This window comes from Lissotriton helveticus, chromosome 1_1 (assembly GCF_964261635.1).
Source record: "Lissotriton helveticus chromosome 1_1, aLisHel1.1, whole genome shotgun sequence".
In the NCBI taxonomy this organism is placed as follows: domain Eukaryota; kingdom Metazoa; phylum Chordata; class Amphibia; order Caudata; family Salamandridae; genus Lissotriton; species Lissotriton helveticus.
The window spans coordinates 1,108,246,191-1,108,268,623 of NC_136057.1; the positions used below are offsets into that span (position 1 = coordinate 1,108,246,191).

The 22,433-nt window shown below is 47.7% G+C and overlaps 1 protein-coding gene across 6 annotated transcripts in view; it reads left to right on the forward strand.

The window, feature by feature from the left end:
• The window catches only part of CPSF6 (cleavage and polyadenylation specific factor 6), a 435,319-nt gene that overhangs the window by 242,947 nt on the left and 169,939 nt on the right, over positions 1-22,433 (forward strand). For all 6 annotated transcript variants that reach the window (XM_078678617.1, XM_078678596.1, XM_078678608.1 and 3 more), the window contains one exon: positions 21,915-22,030. In XM_078678617.1, coding sequence (XP_078534743.1) covers positions 21,915-22,030 — 116 coding nt within the window. The remainder of the gene's footprint in view (positions 1-21,914; positions 22,031-22,433) is intronic.

Consider the following 22,433-nt stretch of genomic DNA (forward strand, 5'->3'; position numbering starts at 1 on the left):
AGGCAAGAGGTCATAATTGCATAGATTAGATCTATATAATAAGGTGCATACATGCAACAGTAGCACCGTTACTTTATGTACATCATGTCTGTTTTCAGCTGGTTGTTTATTTATTTATAAAGCGCCAAAATCGACCACCGAAGGGGTATCTCTGCGCTCAAGACGGGCCACATGTGGGAAGACTGTCTACGAAAGAGGAAGCGGTTTCCTGAAATGAAGATGTTCCGTGCACTGTCTTAGTTGCACAGGGAGCTTGTTCCAGTAACTGGGGCCTAGAAAGGATAGAGCCTTCCCACCTTGTCTGGACCGTTTAATTCCAGGCACTGCGAGGAGGGATGTGGACCCTGAACGGAGAGACCGCCGAGGTGTATAGCGGATAAATTTATCTGCAAGATAGCTGGGGCCAGAATTGGACAGGGCCTTATGTATGGTGCAGCAGACTTTAAACTGTACTCGTTCCCGTATTGGGAGCCAATGGAGCTGATAGAGCAGAGGCCGGGAGGCTGTTCTAGGCGGTGCTTTCAGGAACAGGCGTGCTGCCGTGTTCTGGACAACCTGTAGTCTATTAAGAGCAGCCTCGTTGGCGGACAACAGTAGACTGTTACAATAATCCAGGCGACTTAAAATAAGCGCCTGGGTTAACGTCTTCCTGGATGAGTCAGGGAGCAAGGGAAGGATACGACTCAATAGGCCCGACACATGAAAGCAGGAGCCGGCTGTCTGTGCGGCATGCTCCTTCATGGTAAAGGTCTGCTCAAGGCGAACACATACATTTTTTACACAAGTTTTTGGAACGGGGGAGTACCTAAGTCTGTGGGCCACCAATCGGGGGTCCACAGTAGTTGAGCTTCCCCGAAAAGCATGATTTCCGTCTTTCCCACATTGCACTGAAGAAAGTTACTCCTCATCCACTGTGAGATACTTCTCATTCCCAGAGGGAGAGCGGCCTGCACTGAAGGAGTAAACTTTGCAAATGGAAAAAGCAGCTGGGTATGGTCAGCATAGGAGACAGCGATAAACACGCTACTGCTTAACAGATTGGCCAAGGGAGCCACATAGATGTTAAACAAAGTCGGGCTCAGACAAGAGCCCTATGGTACTCCCTTGGACTACTCTGTTACAGCAGAACGATACGGACCGAGGCTAACCACCTGTGAACGAGAACATAGAAAGCTTGTCAGCCACTGGACAGCCAAATCTCTTAAGTCCAATCTCCTCCAGTCTCCTGAGCAAAATCTTATGGGAAACTGTGTTGTGAGAAAGTGCCATCTTTCTTGCATTGGTATGCCCCCACTTTTTGCTGAACTGCTGATGTGCTTTGACTGAGTGTGCCCTGGGCTCCTGCCAACCAGGTACCCAGGGCCTGTGTTCCTTCCCTAAAGCTGTATTGAAACAAAACCCAATTGGCAACTCTGGCCACCTATTAGCCCTTAGTAAATGGTACCCTAGGTTCCCAGGGCCTGGTGGCCAGAGAAGACCCCTAAGGGCTGCAGCACTTATTGTGCCACCCCTTTTTTTTTTACAGAGTTTTATATAGCGCGAACTAGACCCAAACTGAATCGGGTATCAGAGCGCTTTACATAGCACCAGTTACGTTACATGAGGACACGTATTCATTTTAGGCACGGGGAGATTAAGTGATTCTGCCCAGACCCAGAATCACAGGAGGTTTTTGGCGTCGTTACCGAGACTCGAACCCAGATCTCCGAGGTCGAGCGCCCTAGCCGTTAGGCCAGCTCCTCTCCCCAAGGTGCCCTGTACCCTGATACCCACACACTACCTTTGCAGGCTGAGTGTCTAGGTACAGAACTAACCAGAGAGTCGACATGGCACACAACCCTGTGTGCCATGCCCACAGAACCCACTGCCCTGGCATACTTCAGTCACCCCTCTAGCTGGGTGCCCTATGCCAGTGGTGTGGGCACAGGTGCATGTGCCCTGTGAGAAAGTGGCTCTATATATACTGGACAATAAGGTAGTACAGTGTGTATAGAGTCCACCACCCCCAAAGGTATAACCGAGGTTAACGTCAGAACCGACCTTTCTCTCCAAAGTGGTAGCTTGGTCGAGCAGTAAGGCAGTACCAGAGGACAGTGTAAAGCATTTGTTGTACACACTCAGTCAGCAAAAGGTTTCACACACTCAAGAACTGAACTCCAGGCCAATTGTTGTTATATACTCAGATATAGTTGTTTTATTTTTAGAACCCACAGTTATAAAAATATACTTTTCGAGGTACGGGTACTCTCATGTAAATACTCTGCAGAGGAACAATAAGTTTGTACACACAATTACAGGATAGCTAATAAGCAATACAGTTCTGAAACACACTCTAGCATTGAGCTCAATGGGTTTTTCATAGGAAAGTACAGTTGATTACTTTATGGATTACTTTGGTAGTTCCAGGACCAGATCTTAGATTCAGTCCTGGGGTCTAAGCTGAAACGAAATTAGCAAAAACGTTTTAGTTACTGTGATGAATTTTCCTGAATATAAAGCTGTTTTAAAAGTTGACACTTAGAAACTTTTCAAGGTGATTCTGATAATGTTATCCAATGGGAGGAAATTCAAATTACAGATAAAGTACGATCGCGTTACTTTTGTAACCCAGCACTAGTCTCCTAGGGCCTGCACTGGGGGCTTAACTTAAAACAGGTAGGTAATTGCGTTTCAGTATTTCGTACGATTTTTAAAGAACATTTGCAGTTTTCAAAAGATTTCAGAAGAAATTTAATAGAAAATACAGGTTACTAGTAAACCCGCTAGGGATTACTTTTGCGGTTCAGTACTGGGCTGATAGGTAGAGTTCTGTAGTAGGAGATCTCTGTGCATAGTCCTAATCTAGCGAATAGTCCAGCCCATGTGCGTGGACCCTGGAGCAATCAAAAATATTCTCTTAAGCGGTCTTCATTGCAGTCCTGCATAGTCACTTAAGAGAAAATTAAGACCAATAATGCAGCCTAACATATACAAGGCTACACAGGCCACCACTTCATCTAAACAGTGAAAAGGATAGCCCACTATGTCCGGTTTAACACCATTTTACCAAGTTTTCCTCACAGGGAAAACTCCCCTTCACCAAAATCCTAGAAATGATAAGAGAGCAAGGGTTGGCCAGACAAGCCCCCAAAGGCTGCCATTATGTGTTTTGAAAAAGGATACCGTGCCTTTAAGGAACTCTCCAGAGACCCTCGGTGTCCCAGGATGCACAGCCAAAGTCCTTTTACTTTCAGTTCTTTTTCCCGGCTCCTGCTAGCAGGACCCTGGAGCATTGAGCTCTACCTTTTTGGGTGTTTTTTTCAATTTGTTGGCACTTTTCAAGTGTTTGGAGTGTTTCACTCGTCGTCTGAATGCTTCTTCTTCCTTTTGCTTGGGGTTTTGGGCAGTTTTGGCCACTCCTGTCGAACATGCCTGCCTTGTTCGACAAGTGCCCTGAGTGTTCCAGGAAGAAGGCTAAGTCGGACGCTCACTGTGTGTGTATCCTCTGTCTACCATCCTCTCATGTCCCTGAAGACTGTGAGATTTGAGGGACAGAGAGAAAATCCGTCTCCAAGGCCTGGAGGTAAGGAAACATCAGGACCATGGTGGGTCTGGGCATGGAGGGACTTTGTCCTCTGCCCGTGCTTCGGCCGCTGGGGGGCTCCCCAATCAAGATAAGGCCAGGAAAAGGCACAGATCTCCGTCGACGTCGATAGCCTCGACGTCGAGAGGGATGACCACCATATGCTCCCCGTGTGGCAAAGCGGCGTCGGACGAGGTCGACGTCTAGGACTGCATCGTCGTCGAGACACCGTCGACGCCGAGAGGGTTCCGAGAGGCACCGCCGTTCGCCGTTGAGGGGACACCGCCGTTCGCCGTTGTCGAGGAGACAAGAGTCGTCCTCGAGGGATGTATCGACGTCGAGACGGTCCACATCGAAGAAGAGGTTGTCGTCACGGAGGGAAAGATCGACGTCTAGGAGGCCTGTGTTCTCTGCCTCAGTGGTCAGCCTGTCCTCTGCATCCAAGAACCCATGGTCACGGCGGCGCCGGTGCTCGGCTGTTAAGAGGTCGGCCTCAAGGACTTCATCGTCAAGACCTGTGCAGAAGAAAAAGAGGAGAGTGGTGTGGACGCCTATGCTTAAGGAGACTCCTCCGCGTCCTCCTACTCCTCCTCCTCCAATTCCTCCTCCACCGCGGCCTACTCCGTGGTCTCTATCTCTGCCGCGCCTCCCGTCACCACCCATGATGCCTCCACAACCTATGGTTCCGGTTTTGCTTCTGCTGCTTCCGCCTCCTGTACGGCCAGTGGATCGCCCGAGGCCCAGGAGATCGAGGTCACGGTCCAGACAGAGACACCAGTCAAGGAGTGACCGTCTGTCTTCGACACGGTCCAGGCACCGTCACCGGAGGGACAGGTCAAGGTCCCGGCATACGGATTCTTCCAGTGCCAGGGATTACTCGCCCACCTTATCAGATTCCCCCCGTACGAGGGTGTCACCGGTCGATGACTTGTGTCTTTCCAAGAGGTGTAATTGCGAGGGGCAGCGAAGCTGGGGATTACGGTAACTGTTCCCACACCTTCGACATCGGTGATTTTCGAGACCCTACACAAGCGGCAGTTGTCTCGACCCTCCTTGGTGCCAGGGCTGGAAGAACCGGCGATGGAGCTCTTCTTGACCCCAGCGTCAACGAAATCCGCTCCTTCCCGGCTGCAGAAAAAGTACAGGGCCCCAGACTCCGATCCGGCGTTCCTTCGATCGGACCCAGTGCCGGATTCGGTGATTGTCACTGTGGCTAGGAAGCAGCACGCTACTGCCCCGTCTTCTACGGTGCCTCCGGATAAGGAGAGCTGTCAGATGGACTCAGCGGGAAGAAAAGTCTGCGGTACGGCTGCTACGTCCATGAAAGCCGCAAGTGCCACGGCTCTCTTGGGTCGGTATGACCGGTCTTTGTGGGAGTCCCTGCAGCAGTTTCTGGAGCACCTTCCGAGGGACAGGAGGGAAGACTTCCAAGAAATCATCAATGAGGGCATGATGGTATCCAATCAGGTGATCAGCTCGGCTGCAGATTCCTCTCTTGGCGGCTCATGGATACTGCCATGGGATTTATCTGAGCCGCTATGCCTGGTTGCGTTTGACATCGCTGAAACCAGAGGCGCAGCAGCGAGTCGCCAACTTGCCGTTCTCTGGGGCGACGCTCTTAGGTAAACATGCGGATGAGGAGATGGCCCGCATGAAGGCTGAAGCAGAAACCCTGACGGCTGTCTGGTTAGGGAAGCCAAAAGAGCAGAAGAAAACCTTCCGTCCCTTCCAGAGACGTTTCGGTGCCCAGGGAAGAGGGCAAGGTTGTCAAACTGGCCAGCAGTACCAGCCGCGGCCTTCCCGAAGCGCCAAAGGGGCAGAGGCGGCCAGCAGTCCTCCTCGACACCCAAAGGCCCGGCCGGGTCTAGGCCCTGAGGGGTTACTTCCTCCTCGTGCGTTACCTTCTCCGGTAGGGGGAAGCAGACATTACTTGGCAGAGTGGAGAAAAATTACTCGGGACAAGTGGGTGCTGAATATTGTTTGCAATGGATACAGTCTTAGTTTCATCAGCCCGCCTCCAGCGATTCCACTGGTTTACTCGCAGTTCCAACTGCGTGAGCTTCAGGTGGAGGCGGATACCCTGTTAAGGAAAAGAGCGATAGAAGAGGTTCTTCTCTCTCAAAGGGGAAAGGGTCTTTACTCTCGGTTCTTCCTCGTGCGCAAGAAGGACAAGAATGAGTTCAGGCCCATTCTGGATTTGTGACAAGCAAACAAATAGATTCGCAGGTAAAAGTTTCGCATGCTGTCTTTGCACCAGATTTATCCTCAGCTGCTAAGGGGAGACTGGCTTTGCGCAATGGATCTGCAAGATGCGTACTTCCATGTGCCCATTGCACGGAAACACCGGAAGTTCCTGCGATTTCTAGTCTGCACCAATTACTATCAGTACACCGTACTACCGTTTGGACTGAAGTCTGCACCCAGGACTTTTTCGAAATGCATGGCAGTGGTGGCAACGCACCTGCGAAAGAACAAGGTGTTGGTCTACCCTTACCTGGACGGCTGGTTGATCAAAGCCTCCACCCTCCAGGAAGTGCAACTGCACTTCAACAGGACGGCTGTTCTGTTGAACCAGCTGGGGTTGCACATAAACATGTCAAAGTCCGTTCCGACGCCTGTTCAGTGCCTGCAGTACTTGGGAGCCTCCATCGATACTCTTTCAGCAAGCGTGTCTACTTCGGATGAGAGACGCTTATAGACCCTTCGGAAGGCTCAGGCTCTCATAGCTGTTTCATCTACAACAGTGAGGACGGTGTCTTCTCTACTGGGGGTCAATGGCCTCTTGCATCTTCCTTGCGCCACACGCACATCTACACATGAGGCCGTTGCAGTAATGTCTGGAGGATCAGTGGGACCACAAGCGAGGGAGCTGGGACGACAGGATCAAGCTGTCCCTCCACGCTCAACAGTCCCTGAGATGGTGGTGCTCCGCAGAGAATCTCCTCAAGGGGGTTCCATTCCACAAGGACATTCCCATTTAGACGGTCGTCATGGATGCTTCTCTCCATGGCTGGGGAGCGAATTCAGACCATCTACAGATCCAGGGAACATGGTCCCCGGCGGAATCCACATATCACATCAATTTCCTGGAACTCAGAGCTGTCCACTTGGCACTGAAGGCCTTTCATCTGTCCTTCCAGACCAACTCCTTGCTTGTGCAGACGGACAATATGACCACAATGTATTACCTCAACAAGCAGTGGGGCTCAAGATCGCGCACTCTGTCACAGGAAACGCAGGCGATCTGGCACTGGCTGCTATAACGGCTACCCATCTGCCAGGTGTGCAGAATGCTCAGGTGGACGCACTCCGCTGGCTGGTGCAAGAAAACCACGATAGGGTTCTAAACTACGAAGTGCTAGGAGACCTCTCCGACAGGTGGGGCACTCCGGACGTAGATCTGTTCGCCACCGCCGGAAACAGAAAATGCTGAGACTTTTCCTCCAGGTATTACCAACCCGGGACTCTGGGGAACGCGCTATGGATTAGCTCAGTGGTTCCCAAACTGTGCGCCGCGGCACCCCGGTGCGCCATTAGGAGAAGCCAGGGGCGCCGCGGACGCTGCGGGAACAAGCTTGTAATGTTTAGAAAATGCAGCTGAGCAATTAAGAAATAATGCGTCTTTTGACGCCCTACCTGTCAGCCTGAAGGCTGTAAGTAAAGCTTAATTAAATGACACCCAGCCGCAGTGAAACACCGGGAAGTTGCATTTGCCACCTATTTAATCCAGAATCATCGTTTGGCCCGAGAGCACGGCCGTCATACGCACATACTTGCTTTCACACAGCCTCCGCATATGGCCGCCATAGACAGCAATGTCTGTCCAGCGTTATCGCTGCCAGTGTTCTGCCGAGCCTATGGGGACCCTCTTTACAAGATAAAAGAAGGTAACAGGTTGGTTTCACACTAGATTATTCATTGCTTTAACTTTTAACTGTAAAGAAGGGGAAAATTACAAACTCGTGACCCCAAAGCTTGTGTTATATTTGTATGCAGGCTGCTGTTACGCATGTCTTTCGTGTGAAGAAACACCGCGCCGGAAAGTCCAGTATGCAAACTCGCTGTGGAAATAGGCTGCAAGCAGCCAGAATTAGGTTCCTGGACCCAGTCTGACCCTTATCCACGGCCAGGCAGGTTTCCTTCTTCACCTCAGTGAAAGCAGTTCCCTCGTTTTTCCCTCCCTTAATTACTGCTGCGGAATTACCATCTTTACACGATTGTCGAGTTTAAAAACAAAGTGTATTTCTGCTCACATTTTTAACTTGCTGAAAGCAAGTGGGAAATATAAACAGAGAAGTACCTGAACTTCAAGAACTGCATGATTTAAATATCCTGGTGATTCTGAAGCTGACTTTATTCCCCATTGTGGCCCAAAACTTCATAATGCTCGATAATTAAGCCTGTGCTAATGGCCAGAGTTGGTAACCCTGGGCCTGCTGCTTTTAGTCAGATATAAAAAAATGGCAGGTCACCGCTGTAGAGAAAAACAGGCGTTTCATCAAGCAGTTTATCCCTCCATGTATATTTACCTATTGATTATTCAATCATTCCATTCTCCGCTTCATACATATACAAAAAAATGTGTATGGGATATAAAAATTTCAACTGCTTTTGTAATTCATGTTTACATTTTAATCAATGATACCAAATATTTCAGATTAACAATGCCAATATCTGAAGCACAGCCGACAAAAAGACCAGCTTGCATTGTTAATAGGTAAAAATTCTTGTGTTCTAGGAAAATATTACATTAAAAAAAATTAGAGGGCACAGCTGTTAAAAATCTATTAACTATGATTGTGCTCTCAGATCGCTGTTTTGAGTTGAATCTGTGGCTCTGCATTATTATTTGTTATTTTATAAAGCGCGGACATGGCCCGTAGGTATCGGAGCGCTTCACAAAAGTAGCATGATACAAGGGTACAGTAAGTTACTGTTACAATAATTATGTTCAGCTATTGTTGCTGCTGAAAAACAAGTGACATAATGGGGAGCCACGGCCCACTGCCAATTAGGTCAAGGGAGCCACAGGTCGAAAAAGTTTGGGAACCACTGGATTAGCTGGTCGAACAGCTTTCTGTACGCTTTTCCATCCATTCCCCTGATTCCAGCGATGCTCATCAAGCTGTCTCAATCCAGAGCACGGATGATCCTCATTGCTTCGGAGTGGCCCCGACAGTGGTGGTTCACGGACCTGCTTCACCGGTCTCTCCTACTCCACATGCGGCTGCCGTGTCGGCCGGACCTTCTCGCGAAGATCGGGGGCAGATGGTGCACCCCAACCTCTCATCGTTGAGTTTGGCAGCATGGCTCCTGAGATAGTGCAATATGGACATTTGAATTTTCCTGAAGATTGCATGACTATACTTAAGGAAGAGACCCTCCACTAGGACTTCCTATGCCTACAAGTGGAAGAGGTTTTGCATCTGGTGTACTTCCAAGAACTATGACCCTACGACCTGCAAGGAAGATGTCGTTCTTCCATATCTTCTGCATTTGGCTCAGTCTGGCCTTAATTTTCATTCGAACAAGGTTCACCTTGCAGCATTGACTGCGTATAGGAAATGCCCTTCACAGACATCCTCCTTCCAGATCCCTGTGATTAAAGATTTTTTGGAAGGATTGAAAAAAGTGTTTCCTCCTGTTCGGCGTCCTTCGCCATCATAGGAGCTGAATGTGGTGCTGTCCAGATTGATGAAAGAGCTTTTTGAACCCATCCATAAGGCTTCTCTGCAACACTTGTCTTGGAAGGCGGCCTTTCTTGTGGCCATTACATCGGCCCGCAGGGTGAGTGAAATTCAGGCGTTGTGTTGTCAAGAACCTTATACTGTATTTCATGCTGCTAAGGTTGTGATGTGTACTCACCCTAAGTTCCTTCCTAAGGTGATTTCTGATTTCCATGTCAATCAGACCATAACTTTACCTACGTTTTTCCAGAATCCTTCCACTCCAGCGGAAAGGTCTCTCCATTCCCTGGATGTCAGAAGGGTGTTGAAATTCTACTTGGATAAGACCAAGGACATTCGTAGGTCAGACGAATTGTTTGTCAATTATGGGTCGGTCAGGACTGGTCTTGCCACCTCAAAACAGTCCATCTCTAGGTGGATTGTGTCCTGTATCCAGTTATGTTACCAGAAGGCTAACAAGACCTTCGGAGGTAAGCCTAAGGCTCATTCTACCAGGGGCAAAGCAGCTACAACAGCTTTGCTTTGTAATGTTCCCTTTGCAGAGATCTGCAGGGCTGCCACTTGGAAGTCGGTCCACACCTTTGCTAAGCATTACTGTCTGGACTCTGATGCCAGAGCAGATGCTCAGGTTGTGCAGGCTTCATTGAGAAATCTGTTTGCACAGTAGTGGTGTTATCTGTTTTTCTCCACCGCCGGGTTGGTGTTTTGGGATGGGCTTGCCATTCTATTCACTAGATTATGACTATACACAGAGATCCCCTACTACAGAAGGAGTAGTTTCTTACCTGTAGCTCCAGTTCTGTAGTAGGGGTATCTCCGTTATAGTCAGAAGCGCCCGCCCTCCTCCCCGGTGGAGAAAATGGTACTGTACTGTATGCTACAGGCCTTGCTTTATACACCTTCAAAAAGAACTGAAAGTAAAAGGACTTTGGCTGTGCATCCTGGGATACTGAGGATCTCTGGAGAGTTCCTTAAAGGCAAGGTATCCCTTTTCAAGACACGTGGGGCTTGTCTGGCCAACCCTTCCTCTCTATCATTTCTAGTATTTTGGTGAAGGGGAGTTTTCCCCGTGAGAAAAACTTGGTAAAATAGTGTTAAACCGGACATGGTGGACTATCCTTTTCACTGTTTAGATGAAGTGGTGGCCTTTGTAGCGTTGTATATGTTAGGCTGCATTATTTGTCTCAATTTTCTCTTAAGTGACTATGCAGGACTGCAATGAAGACAGCTTAAGAGATTATTTTTGATTGCTCCGGGGTCCACGCACATGGGCGGGAGTATTCACTAGATTATGACTAGGCTTTCCTGTTTTCAGTTTCTACTTTTTGGTAAATTCTGGTGTTTTTTTTCCAGTGATTTCAGTACCTTAAAAAAGTTATCAGTGGTTACACATTTGCGCGCCACTAAAAACAACAAAAAAAGTGTTTTTCCGGTGTTTATGGAACAATTTGCTTTTATTATTGCTTCCTTTCTGCACTGATAGAACATGGTATATACCGTATTTTCCGGCGTATAAGACGACTTTTTAACCCCTTAAAATGTTCTGGAAAGTCGGGGGTCGTCTTATACGCCGGGTGCCAAATTTGACGGTATGTTTTCATGCCTTTCTTACATAGCGCGGACTTTACTTTTAGTTCTGCCAGCTTTAATACTCCTGTACTTGACCTCACAGTGCTGAAAGGTTGAACTGCTACTCTCAGCAACCGTGACAGGGGTGGCGCTCCTCTTCCCCTGAATTGTACTGTTACTTATGACAGATTTTCCATCCAGGGGCTGCTTGCTGTTTTTCCCATCAGGTGTCAGAGCGCTTTACAGTAGGAACAGTATTGATACAAGAGGAAAAATTACAAATGAACAAATTACAAAAGCAAACGTTAAGTTACATGGATCAAAAGTGACAATAGTTAGCAACCAAAGTACATGAGGTAGCAATCGGTACATTCTTGGAGAAAAAAGTGATAAGTGTGCAGGTTACAAAAGCGTACAAAGTACGAGCCAACTATGCAGGACTGCGTTGGACTGCGCTGGAAGTGGGGGTAGTCTTATACGGCGAGTATAGCACAAAACCTACATTTTATCAAGCAAAGTAGGGGGTCGTCTTATACGCCGGGTCGTCTTATACGCCGGAAAATACGGTAGACAGTGTACGTATAGTGTTTGAGGTCCAAATAGATTTTTGCAAATTAAACTTATCGTAGCACACCATATAATACTTCTTCAGTGAGTCTTTGGTCATGTGTGCTCGCTCTTTCCTTCCCATGTAAACTTCTGTGAAAAAGCTCTCTCAACATTGGCAATTGAGATGGGCAACGCCAAAACAGCCAGTACACAATTTAACTCTGGCCACTGACATAGCTTTCCATGCCAATACTGGTGCACTTGAACATTGCGATTCTCATGGCAGGTTCTGCAAAATTTGCATTGAGCTGGCGCTTATGCCATCAGAATTATTGAAGCGGTCGAAAATGAAGCAGCACGTTTGAAACTACGGAGGAAATTCCCCTTTACTGAAGGGATCTAGAACTTGTACTGAGCACCACAGTGAGATTTCATTGACTTAAAATGCTATTTGTGTGAAGGGACATTTCTATGCATCATTGCAAGCCATTTCTCATACATTGTAAAATAAACGTTCCTGAATTGCTCTTCAACATTGCTTTGCTTACCAAGTGGCAAGCACTCTAACATGGAACATGTTGCAGTGCCAAAGTCACTAAAGGTGTCGCCCAGCCTACTCTAGGAGATGTTTCACATCTACACCAATTATGCTGAACACTTGGCAGACAAGGGTTTATTCAGACTCTAGCTTTTAACATGCCCACTTCAGCAGTTTTGTTTTCCTGTAAAAATCTAATAATGCAGTAGAGTGTACTTTTTTTTACATCACTATCAATATGCAACCAAAGATCCTCCCATTTCTTGCCTTCGGCATCATCACTCAGCAAAAAAATTGTAAACGGTTGCCACATGGATAATATAGCATTCATAGCCCTTTGAACTGATAACAATCAGCTAAAGGACACAGTTGAAATTACTCTTTCTTTGATGTCACACAAAGCAAGAAATGATAAATATTTGCGTTTTAGTTCCTGTGCATAAGAAAACAGTGTTCCAGAATGGACTAAAAAGTAAACAGCATCCCTCATTAACTGAAGAATGTAAAGATGCTTTCATCATACTATTTAACAAGTAGCAAGGATCTCCTACAGGAAATTAGTTCAGCTCAGGTATCAATTTTGACCTGTCATCACACAACCTTTCCATATACGTAGCTGAATCACTGCAAATACAAACAATATCACTCCAATCTTTGCTGAACTTGGAAAGAACCTTTTTTTGCAGAGCATTCCAAGTGATAGTGTTCCATGTTTTCCAGAAGTCTAGTGTCATGTTTCACCACTATCCCAGATGCTTGGTGATTGCGTTCTTTATACATATACTTGTCACTATACCTTGCATTGAATGTTTAAAGCCTGAGGTGTTGGCAATTCACCTACTATCTATACTGACCCACAATAAACTGTGGGCTGATGCCTTAAGGGTTTTTACCCATTCTCTGTGGGTAAATGTGATGACACATTAGGAAAGATTCTTATGAAACCAGCCATTTTACCTATCAGTGAAAGAATCAAACGCAGCCCAAATATGAAATAGGATTTTAATATTTCCAGATGCTCAACAGTTTATAAAATAATTAAACGAGACGTAAAAATGCTTCTAAACCCTTTATCTTTAGACCAAAGACCACAAAAACTGAAACAAGCAAAATGAACAAGAAACAATATTTTAGTGGCATCCCTAAACATCAAAACTCAAGCAGAATATTGTTAGTCCAGTCTTTTACTGCTAGCTTGTATAACAAAGCTACATTGTATTGGCCCCCTCAGGAAAAAAAATGACTCTTTCACTCCCTTTTCCCTTTCTTTGAATGGCATTTAGTTTGTGGTTGTGCAGGTGTTTTTTCAGTGTTTACATGTTTTCACTGGTGGGGGCTATTTCTCTTTCAGTGGGGTTTTATCAGTTATTATAGGTTTAAACCTAAAACCCCACAGCCTAATTATGACTATAACAGAGATACCCCTACTACAGAACTGGAGTTACAGGTAAGAAACTACTCCTACTGCCTTCTCTCCTGATCACAGGTGAGCATTTTCGAATTCGGACTTTGGCTGATTTTATAGGAATATTTTCAGTTTTCAAAACTTTCACTTAGAAAATTTTCGAGTCAAAATGGGTCAATGTTATCCAATGGCAGGTAAGTGAATTACCGGCCTCCAGGTGAGTACTTGGTTGGTGAAGGTAAGGTTCTGGGCACAGACTCAGGGGTCCCCCAGGATCAGGTAGGTACAGTTAGTACACCCTCAGCGGCACAGGGGCGGCCGAGTGCAGAGGTAGTTAGGCCCAATGTTAGTCAATGAGAGGCAGGGGGCCTTCGGTCGGTGGCGGCTGGCTAGCAGGCCACGCGGCTGTGGGAGCTGGGCTCCTGGTCACTTGCTCAGGGCAAGGGGGGAGGGGGGAAGTAGATTAGGACAGAGAGGTCACAGCCAGTGGCACTCGGGCGGCTGGGTGCAGGGTGCTTTTGAGCCGTCAGGCGCTCAATGTTATCCAATGAGGATGTTGACAAAGGAACAAAGGCTGCAGGCTCGGGGACGGTGACTCTCCAGGGGCGACCAGCACTTGAGAGGTAAGTTGGGATCTTGTAGCACAGGTAGGTACCCCAAGGGGAGGCACAGGGGGGCGCGGGGCGCCAGGTGCAGGGGTGTCTTTAGGGGTCGGAGAAGGTTACCCTCGGCTGGTGGCGGTTGGGGTGGCCCCTGGTTCTGAGTCGGCAGGCGTCGGCTGGTTCGTCGAGGAGGGTCTTTGGGTACTGGATTTCGGGTCCTAGTCGTCGGTGGGACGTCCTCGTGGTCTTGGTTCGGGTTGGCCTCCCCCGGGCTCGGCTGGTGCAGAGTTGGCTGGTCCCAAACTTCCTGGTAGGCACCAGGTGGGTTGTTGCAGCAGAGCCTCTGCTGATAGGAGTCCCAATCTTCGAGAGGGTGAAGGCAGGCAGGTCCCCTGGGTGTCCCAAGGTTGCTGTCCGCGGAGGTCGCCGGGATTAGGCAGGAGCAGGTTCCAGGATCAACAGGCCGGTAGGGCTGGGGCCAAGTCAGTTGTTGTTGTCCTGTTGTTAGCAGCTGCGTGGCGGGTCTTCTTCTTGATCTTCTTTTTTTCTTGCTGGTATCGGGATCTGAGGAAGGATGGTTCAGGGAGCCCCTAAATACTAAATTTAGGGGAGTTACAGGTAGGGGAAGGGCAGGGACCAATGGGTCCCTGTCCTGGGGTGAGTACACCCCCTAGCCTGCTCCTCTCCTGTGGGAGGGGGGCAGGAGCCTAGCTAGGATTGGGCAGGACTCCCCATCCGGGGTCGGGCTTCACCTAGTCTCCTCCACCTGAGGGGTGGAGTTGGCACAGGTTGGCACCCCCTCCCTTCCTGACGTAGTTTTTCCCGCCAGAGTGGGGGTAGGTTGCTGGGTACAGCAAATGGTGTGGAGAAGCTCTAAGAGGCGGTATGCCTTTGAAGCTTCCCCCTGTCCACCCTGGGGGAGGAGACAGAGCACCTCGCCCAGGATGTGCCTTGTTGCAGACCCAGGAGAGCGGGGGCTCTCCACCCAGGGGTCCAGCAACATGTCTGCTGTGTGGCAGCCTCTGCAGCCACTCAGCCCAGACGTGGATTGTAGGTTCGGATTTTTGGAGGGCATCTCTAAGAAGCCCTCTCGTGGATTTTACATTAAATCCCACACTGGCATCAGTGCGGGTTTAATGTGCTGAGAAGTTTGGTACCAAACTTGTCAGTCTTCAGTGAAGCCATTATGGTGCTGTGGAGTTCGTAAATGACAACCTCCCAGGAGGGTGGTAGTGGGTGGTAGTGCCACAGAAGTACAGGGAGTTCCTCCTAACTTTAGCTCATGACATCCCCCTAGCTGGACATCTGGGACAGAACAAAACGTGGGAAAGGCTAGTTAGCCACTTCTACTGGCCCCAGATGCACCAAAAGTTGGAATAGGTTTGTGAGCTCATATGTTACCTGTCTGGCCAGTGGCAAGACAGCTGACCACCCAAAGGCCCCCCCTGATACCACTGCCAGTGGTCGGGGTACCCTTTGAAAGGGTAGGCGTGGACATTGTGGATCCACTTGAACCTCCAACAGCCTCAGGGAACAAATTCATTCTAGTAGTAGTGGATCATGCTACTAGGTACCCTGAAGCAATTCCCCTTAGGGTTACTACAGCTCCTGCAGTAGCCAAGGCCATTGTGGATCCACTTGAACCTCCAACAACCTCAGGGAACAAATTCATTCTAGTAGTAGTGGATCATGCTACTAGGCACCCTGAAGCAATTCCCCTTAGGGTTACTACAGCTCTTGCAGTAGCCAAGGCCCTCCTGAGTGTCTTCACCAGAGAAGGGTTTCCTAAGGAGGTGGTTTCAGACAGAGGTTCCAACTTCATGTCTGCTTACCTAAAACACATGTGGAAGGAGTGTGGTGTGCAGTACACGTTTTCTACCCTGTACCACCCACAAACTAATATAGGTATGATCATGGGACTCCCTGACAAACTCAAAAGGAGATGGGATGTCCTGTTGCCATGCCTGCATTTCGCTTATAGGGAAGTACCACAGAAAGGAGTTGGGTTTTCACCCTTTGAACTTCTGTTTGGTCATCTTGTAAGGGGACCACTGTGTCTTGTGAAAGAGGGTTGGGAGAGGCCTTTCCAAGAACCCAAGCAAGACATTGTGGACTATGTGCTTGGCCTAAGGTCCAGAATGGCTGAGTATATGGAAAAAGCATCCAAGAATCTTGAGGCCAGCCAGGAGCTGCAGAAGCACTCGTATGACCAAAAAGCTGCCATGGTTGAATTTCAACCTGGACAGCAGGTGTGGGTTTTGGAGCTAGTGGCACCACGGGCTCTCCATGACAGATGGAGTGGCCCTTACCCTATCCTGGAGGAAAAGAGTGAGGTCACTTACTTAGTGGACCTGGGTTACCAGCAGGACACCCAAAAGGGTTATCCATGTAAACCGCCTTAAACTCTACAATGACAGGGCCGACCTCACCATGCTGATTGTGACTGATGAGGAACAGGAAGCAGAGAGTTAACCTCTCCCTGATCTCCTCTCTTCCAACCCAAAAGATGGGTCAGTGGATGGAGTGGTCTTTTCAGACACACTCTCTACCCAACAGCAGACTGACTGCAAGCAAGACTCGCAACAATTTGCTAGTCTATTTTCCTTGACCCCTGGTCTGACCAGCTGGTGTACCCATGATGGGGACACTGGTGACAGTAACCCTGTCAAAAACAAAATCTTATCGACAATCAGACCAAGTCAAGGAAAGCATCAGAGCTGAAATCAGCAAGATGCTGGAGCTAGGGGTGATTGAACCCTCTAAGAGTCCCTGGGCTAGCCCAGTGGTTCTGGTCCCCAAGCCTCATCAACAGGGTGGAAAGAGAGAGATGAGGTTATGTGTGGACTATAGAGGGCTCAACTCTGTCATGAGACCGATGCTCACCCCATTCCCAGAGCAGATGAGTTGATAGACAAGTTAGGGGCAGCCAAATTCCTCAGTACCTCGACTTAACTGCAGGGTACTGGCAGATTGGCATGGCCCCCGGAGCCAAAGAGAAAACAGCATTCTCCACCCCTGATGGGCACTATCAGTTTACTATAATGCCTTTTGGGTTAAAGCATGCCCCTGACACCTTCCGGAGTGACTGGATTGGAATCCTTTAGTGCAGCTTATCTTGATGATATTGCTGTCTTTAGCTTCACCTGGCAGGATCACCTGATCCACCTTGGGAAGGTTCTACAAGGACTGACTATCAAGGCATCCAAATGCCAGATAGGGCAGGGCACTGTGGTGTACTTGGGCCACCTTGTTGGTGGAGGCCAGGTCCAACCCTTACAGCCCAAGATCCAGAATATCCTGGACTGGGCAGCTCCAACAACCCAGACCCAAGTCAGGGTATTCCTTGGCTTGACTGGATACTACAGGAAGTTTGTGAAGGGATATGGGTCCATTGTGACCCCCCTCACAGAACTCCCCTCCAAGAAAATGACTGGATACTACAGGAAGTGTGTGAAGGGATATGGGTCCATTGTGCCCCCCCTCACAGAACCCCCTCCAAGAAAATGCCCAAGAAAGTAAACTGGACTGTTAGCTGCCAAAAGGCTTTGGCACCCTGAAAGAAGCAATGTGCTGAGCACCCATTCTAAAAGCACCGGACTACTCCAAGCAGTTCATAGTGCGGACTGATTCCTCGGAGCTGGGGATAGGAGCAGTCCTATCCCAGGTCAATGAGGAAGGCCAAGACCAACCTGTTGCTTTTATAAACAGGAGGCTACTCTCCAGAGAGCAGCGTTGGAGTGCCATTGAGAGGGAGGCCTTTGCTTTGGTTTTGTCCCTGAAGAAGTTGAGGCCCTACCTGTTTGGAACTCACTTCCTGGTTCAAACTGACCACAGACCTCTCAGATGGCTAATGCAGATGAATGGGGAAAATCTAAAACTACTGAGATGGTCCATCTCCCTACAGGGAATGGACTTTGAAGTGGAACACCGACCAGGGACTGTCCATGCCAAAGCAGATGGACTTTCCAGGTTCTTCCACTTAGACAATGAAGACTCCCTGGGGCAAGGTTAGTCTTATCACCTTTCGTTTGGGGGTGGGGGGGAGAAAGTGCCATCTTTCTTGCATTGGTATGCCCCCACTCTTTGCTGAACTGCCAATGTGCTTTGAATGAGTGTGCCCTGGGCTCCTGCCAACCAGGTACCCAGGGCCTGTTTTCCTTCCCTATTGTGTTTACAAAATTTCGTGCCTTTCTGCAAAGTACTCATCTGAGACCTCTCATATTGAGAACAGTATATTTTTGATACCTGTTGGTTCTAAAAATAAAACAACTATATCTTCGATATAGAAACAATTGGCCTGGAGTTCAGTCTTTGAGTGTGTGAAATCTTTTGCTGACTGAGTGTGTACAACTAATGCTTTACACTGTCCTCTGGTTCTGCCTTACTGCTCGACCAAGCTACCACTTTAGAGAGTAAGGTCACACCTGGCTTTAACCTCTGATATACCTCTGGGGTTTGTGAACTCTATACACCCTGTACCATATCTTTGTTTAGGATATATATAGAGCCACTTTCTCACATGTGTCCAACGCGGCCTCTATCTAGGGTCATCCTGATGTTGTTGATGACCGCTAGTAGGGCAGATAGATTCTGTGCTGTATTTAGGGCGTAAGCCTGATTGAGATCGTTCAAGACTACCCATCTGTTCGACATGGCTAGAGATATGTGTGTTTGTGTTTCTCCAATAGCTTGCCCAGGAAAGGAAGGAATGAGATAGGACAGAGATTGGAGAACTCAGTTAGCGGGGCCTTGGTGTTCTTTCCGATAGGCATAACCTGTGCTGCTTTCCATTCCAAAGAGACCAAGCCTCCTCACAGGGAGAGATTGAGGAGATGTGCAGTGGAGGGGTACGGGCGACAGGCAAGAGAGGTGGTAGTTTTTGCCGGTATGTGATCCAGGGAGGATCCTGATTTGACTAAGCGCATCAGTGATTCTACCTCCGCCTGCGTCACTAAGGGAAAGCTTCCCAACAATTGAGTAACTGTCTGCCCGGGAACTTTGGAGATCATAATGGAGGACGGCTGCTCCCCTAATTGGACTATTTTGTCATAGATCGTCTCAATTTTTTGTGTGAAGAAGGTGCTAAGGTCATCGCACAATTTTTGTGTAGGGGCCATTGGATTCTCACCTGCTTTAGGTTTAGTGAAGGACTGTAGAATGCGGTATAGCACCTTGGGGTCATTATTAGCCTGATCTAATTGTAGAGCTATGTGAGCCTTACGTGCTGCCCTGATTTTGCCATGGTAATTGGCCAAAGCTGTATAAAACCGATGCTTATCTTCCTCCTCATGAGTAAGGCACCACCGTTTTTCATACTTCCTACAGATTCGTTTCTGGGCCCGAAGTTGTGGGGAATACCAGGCATTCTGGGGATGCTTAAGGGTACTAGGGAAGGGTTTCAGAGGGGCTAACTGGTCCACAGCACTAAAGACTGCCAAATTATACTTGGCTAGGGCCTCTTCGATGTTATCTGATTCTGATATCCGTGGCTCTTCAAAAAAGTGTTTAAAGGGAGAGGAGTTGGCCTAACGGCTAAGGCGCTCGACCTCGGACCTGGGGATCTGGGTTCGAGTCTCGGTAACGACGCCAAAACCTCCTGTGATTCTGGGCAAATCACTTAATCTCCCCGTGCCTAAAATGATTGTGTGTCCGTCCTCATGTAACGTAACTGGTGCTATGTAAAGTGCTCCGATACCTGATTCGGTTCGGGTCTAGTTCGCGCTATGTAAAACTCTACAAAAAAAAAAAGCCCACTGGCGTAACTCTCTTCCACTGTCTGGAAAAAAATAGGGGTATCGTGAGTGGTGTGGGTTCTCTTCCTAGGCGCCTGAATACAAAATTCAATTGATGCATGATCAGACCAAGACAGAAACTGGGGGGGGGGGGGGTTGCAGGAGACATTAGGGGAATTGGAGAAAACAATATCCAGGGTGTGACCAGCTATATGTGTGGGGCCTTCATTAAGCTTGGTCAGCCCTAGAGTAGCTAACTCCATCACAAGTGACCCTGTCTCCACATTAGAACCGCACTCACTATGTATATTAAAATCGGCCAGCAGCAAAAATATCTACTCACAATTACATGTGGAGTGATTAGTTCGGTGAGTTGAAGAGGGAAGCCATTTAACGGAACAGGAGGTCGGTATACCAGGCCCCCCTTCCAGCTCATATGGGGCGAGAAGTCTATACGAAAAACCATTGCTTCCATAGTCGGGTCACTGTGTTGTTCCAGCTCAGTTGTCATAATGCTATTTCTATGCGCAATGGCAATTCTACCTCCCATTTTGTTCTGTTTATCCATGCGTACAAATCTATATCCCTCCGGCAAAGCAAGGGCTATGGAGGGGACCGAATGGGGCTTCAACCACGTTTCGGTTAAGAACCCAAAGTCAGGCTGCACCGAGGAAAAGAGATCCCAAACCTTGGCAGAGTGCTTGGGGAGGGATCTCACATTACACAATAGGCTTTTCCACTCCTGCTGCGGGTTGGAAGGGGGTTTGCACATATTAGCTGAGGGGGCACAAGGTGATATGTTGGCCATAGCATGGTTACTAAGTATTTTCTTGTCAGTAGTGCCTTGGAAACGGCAGGTCAGACAAGAAAAAGGACCCTCATAGGAGGGTCAAGAGTCCACCCTACCAGCAAGGCAAGGGGTAGATCTCATCTCTACCATCTCTTTGGCGGAGTATATCAGTCTCGGTAGGGTAGGAAAAGGACCAGGGTTTCTGGCTCCTGGCGACTCCTGGGCGTAGACCGGCGCAGATGTGCTTGCCTTTGGCGCACCTTCGGCGCGTCGTGGTTGGTATCCGGTTTTATAGAGGGGGTAGCCACTAGAGCGCTAACCTCTCACTATACCGGAAATAATACCCGCCTCCCTCCACTCAAACAAGGAGCGTGGAAAAGTAACAGGCTGCTCACGTTTATATATATATATTTATTTTTTTTTGCAGCTGGATACCTGTTCCAGGTTCATGGGTGACCACCCTGGCTGCATTAGAGAATTCAGGGACTTAGTTGTATGAAGAGCTGATCACGTAAAAGCCATATATAAAGTGACTAATAAGATGACACCAAAAAGTTGATTATTGCAGATTTCTGGCAGTCCTGTTAGGATCTCTCACTAGAGATGCATCTTCAGTTGAAGCCCATTTTTTTTTTCAACTAACTTAAAAACCAGGATGTGGCCATTGTGTCGCAGGGTGCTACACAGCACTTTGCTGTATACCAAATATTAATCTATAAATCTATTGATGCATCCATCTGACTCTTATGTCATATTGTGCTCATACTTTGGTTTTCAACCAGTTCAGCACAAACCAGAAATGTCTATAAATGTGGTACACATTTTTGTAGAGAAGCAGATTTCTTAATTCCTTGCAGATTTGAGAAACTTCCTGCAGATTGAGAGCATTTTCCGAATTGCCTGTCGTTTTACAGCTCTCTGTATTTACAGGCATTGAAAAGCATTAGAAGTGTGCCTTAGCGACTGCTGTTACCATATCTGCATTGCGTCATTGACTGAGTTACTTGTTCATACAAAATATCAGATTAGTTATGCGAACACATGTAAAATGGTTCTGCGTGGATATATCTCCAGTTTTTTTAGTCACCCATTTTTACGCCTTCCAATTTCCCTGGGCGGAGGGTGACAAATGCCCTTGTGCTCTTAAGGTTACAAACACACAATGTATGAGCCAGGGCTCACGAGATGTTTCTGAAGGGCACAATCATCGGCACCCTCAAGGAAACTGAGGTGAAATGTCTGCAAGAGGAACTGAAACGCAACATATTTAATTTAGTTTACCTTTTGAGCTTTCACTTGTATTCAAAATTTCCAAATACAGTGCATAGTTGGTTAAATTAACTTTTTAAACAATAGGTTTTCGATAATTTATGCTAGTTTTGCATGTTTTTCTTGCATACCACCTTTTTTCCTAACACTTTGGTCTGCCTCTATTAACCCTATTTGATTATCAATTTACAAGATTTTTGTTTTATTTTAGAGAAATAGATGTCATCCGAAATCCTTTGAGTGAAGCAGAGTTTGAAGAAATTATGAATAGAAATCGCGCCATCTCAAGCAGTGCTATTTCCAGAGCTGTATCGGATGCCAGTGCGGGTTAGTAGACTGTTTTCATAATTCCTTTAACTGAGCGATGTCACCTACTTTTTTTTTTTTTTTTTAAGTTTTCAAAAACCTTTATTATGTTCTTCAAGGTGTACACCGCTATTCAGCCAACAACCCGGAGGCAGGCAGCGTTGTTACATAGCGACAAACCGCTAGTGCATGTTAGTTCTGTACACTTGCGCATAATGTCCAATTTTTATACGTAACCTAAGAACCAACAGAACAAATGTAGGCGATTGTCATAGAACAGCAGTCAGGTACCAGAACAAGTGTTCTGGTGTCGATTTCCCAAGTTTGGTCTCAAGGTTTAGCTTCACATACATGCCACTTCAGCCACTCCCCTCCCGCAGACGAATCACCTCTTTACTTTTTCTCGCCAAGACGCTACATCCAC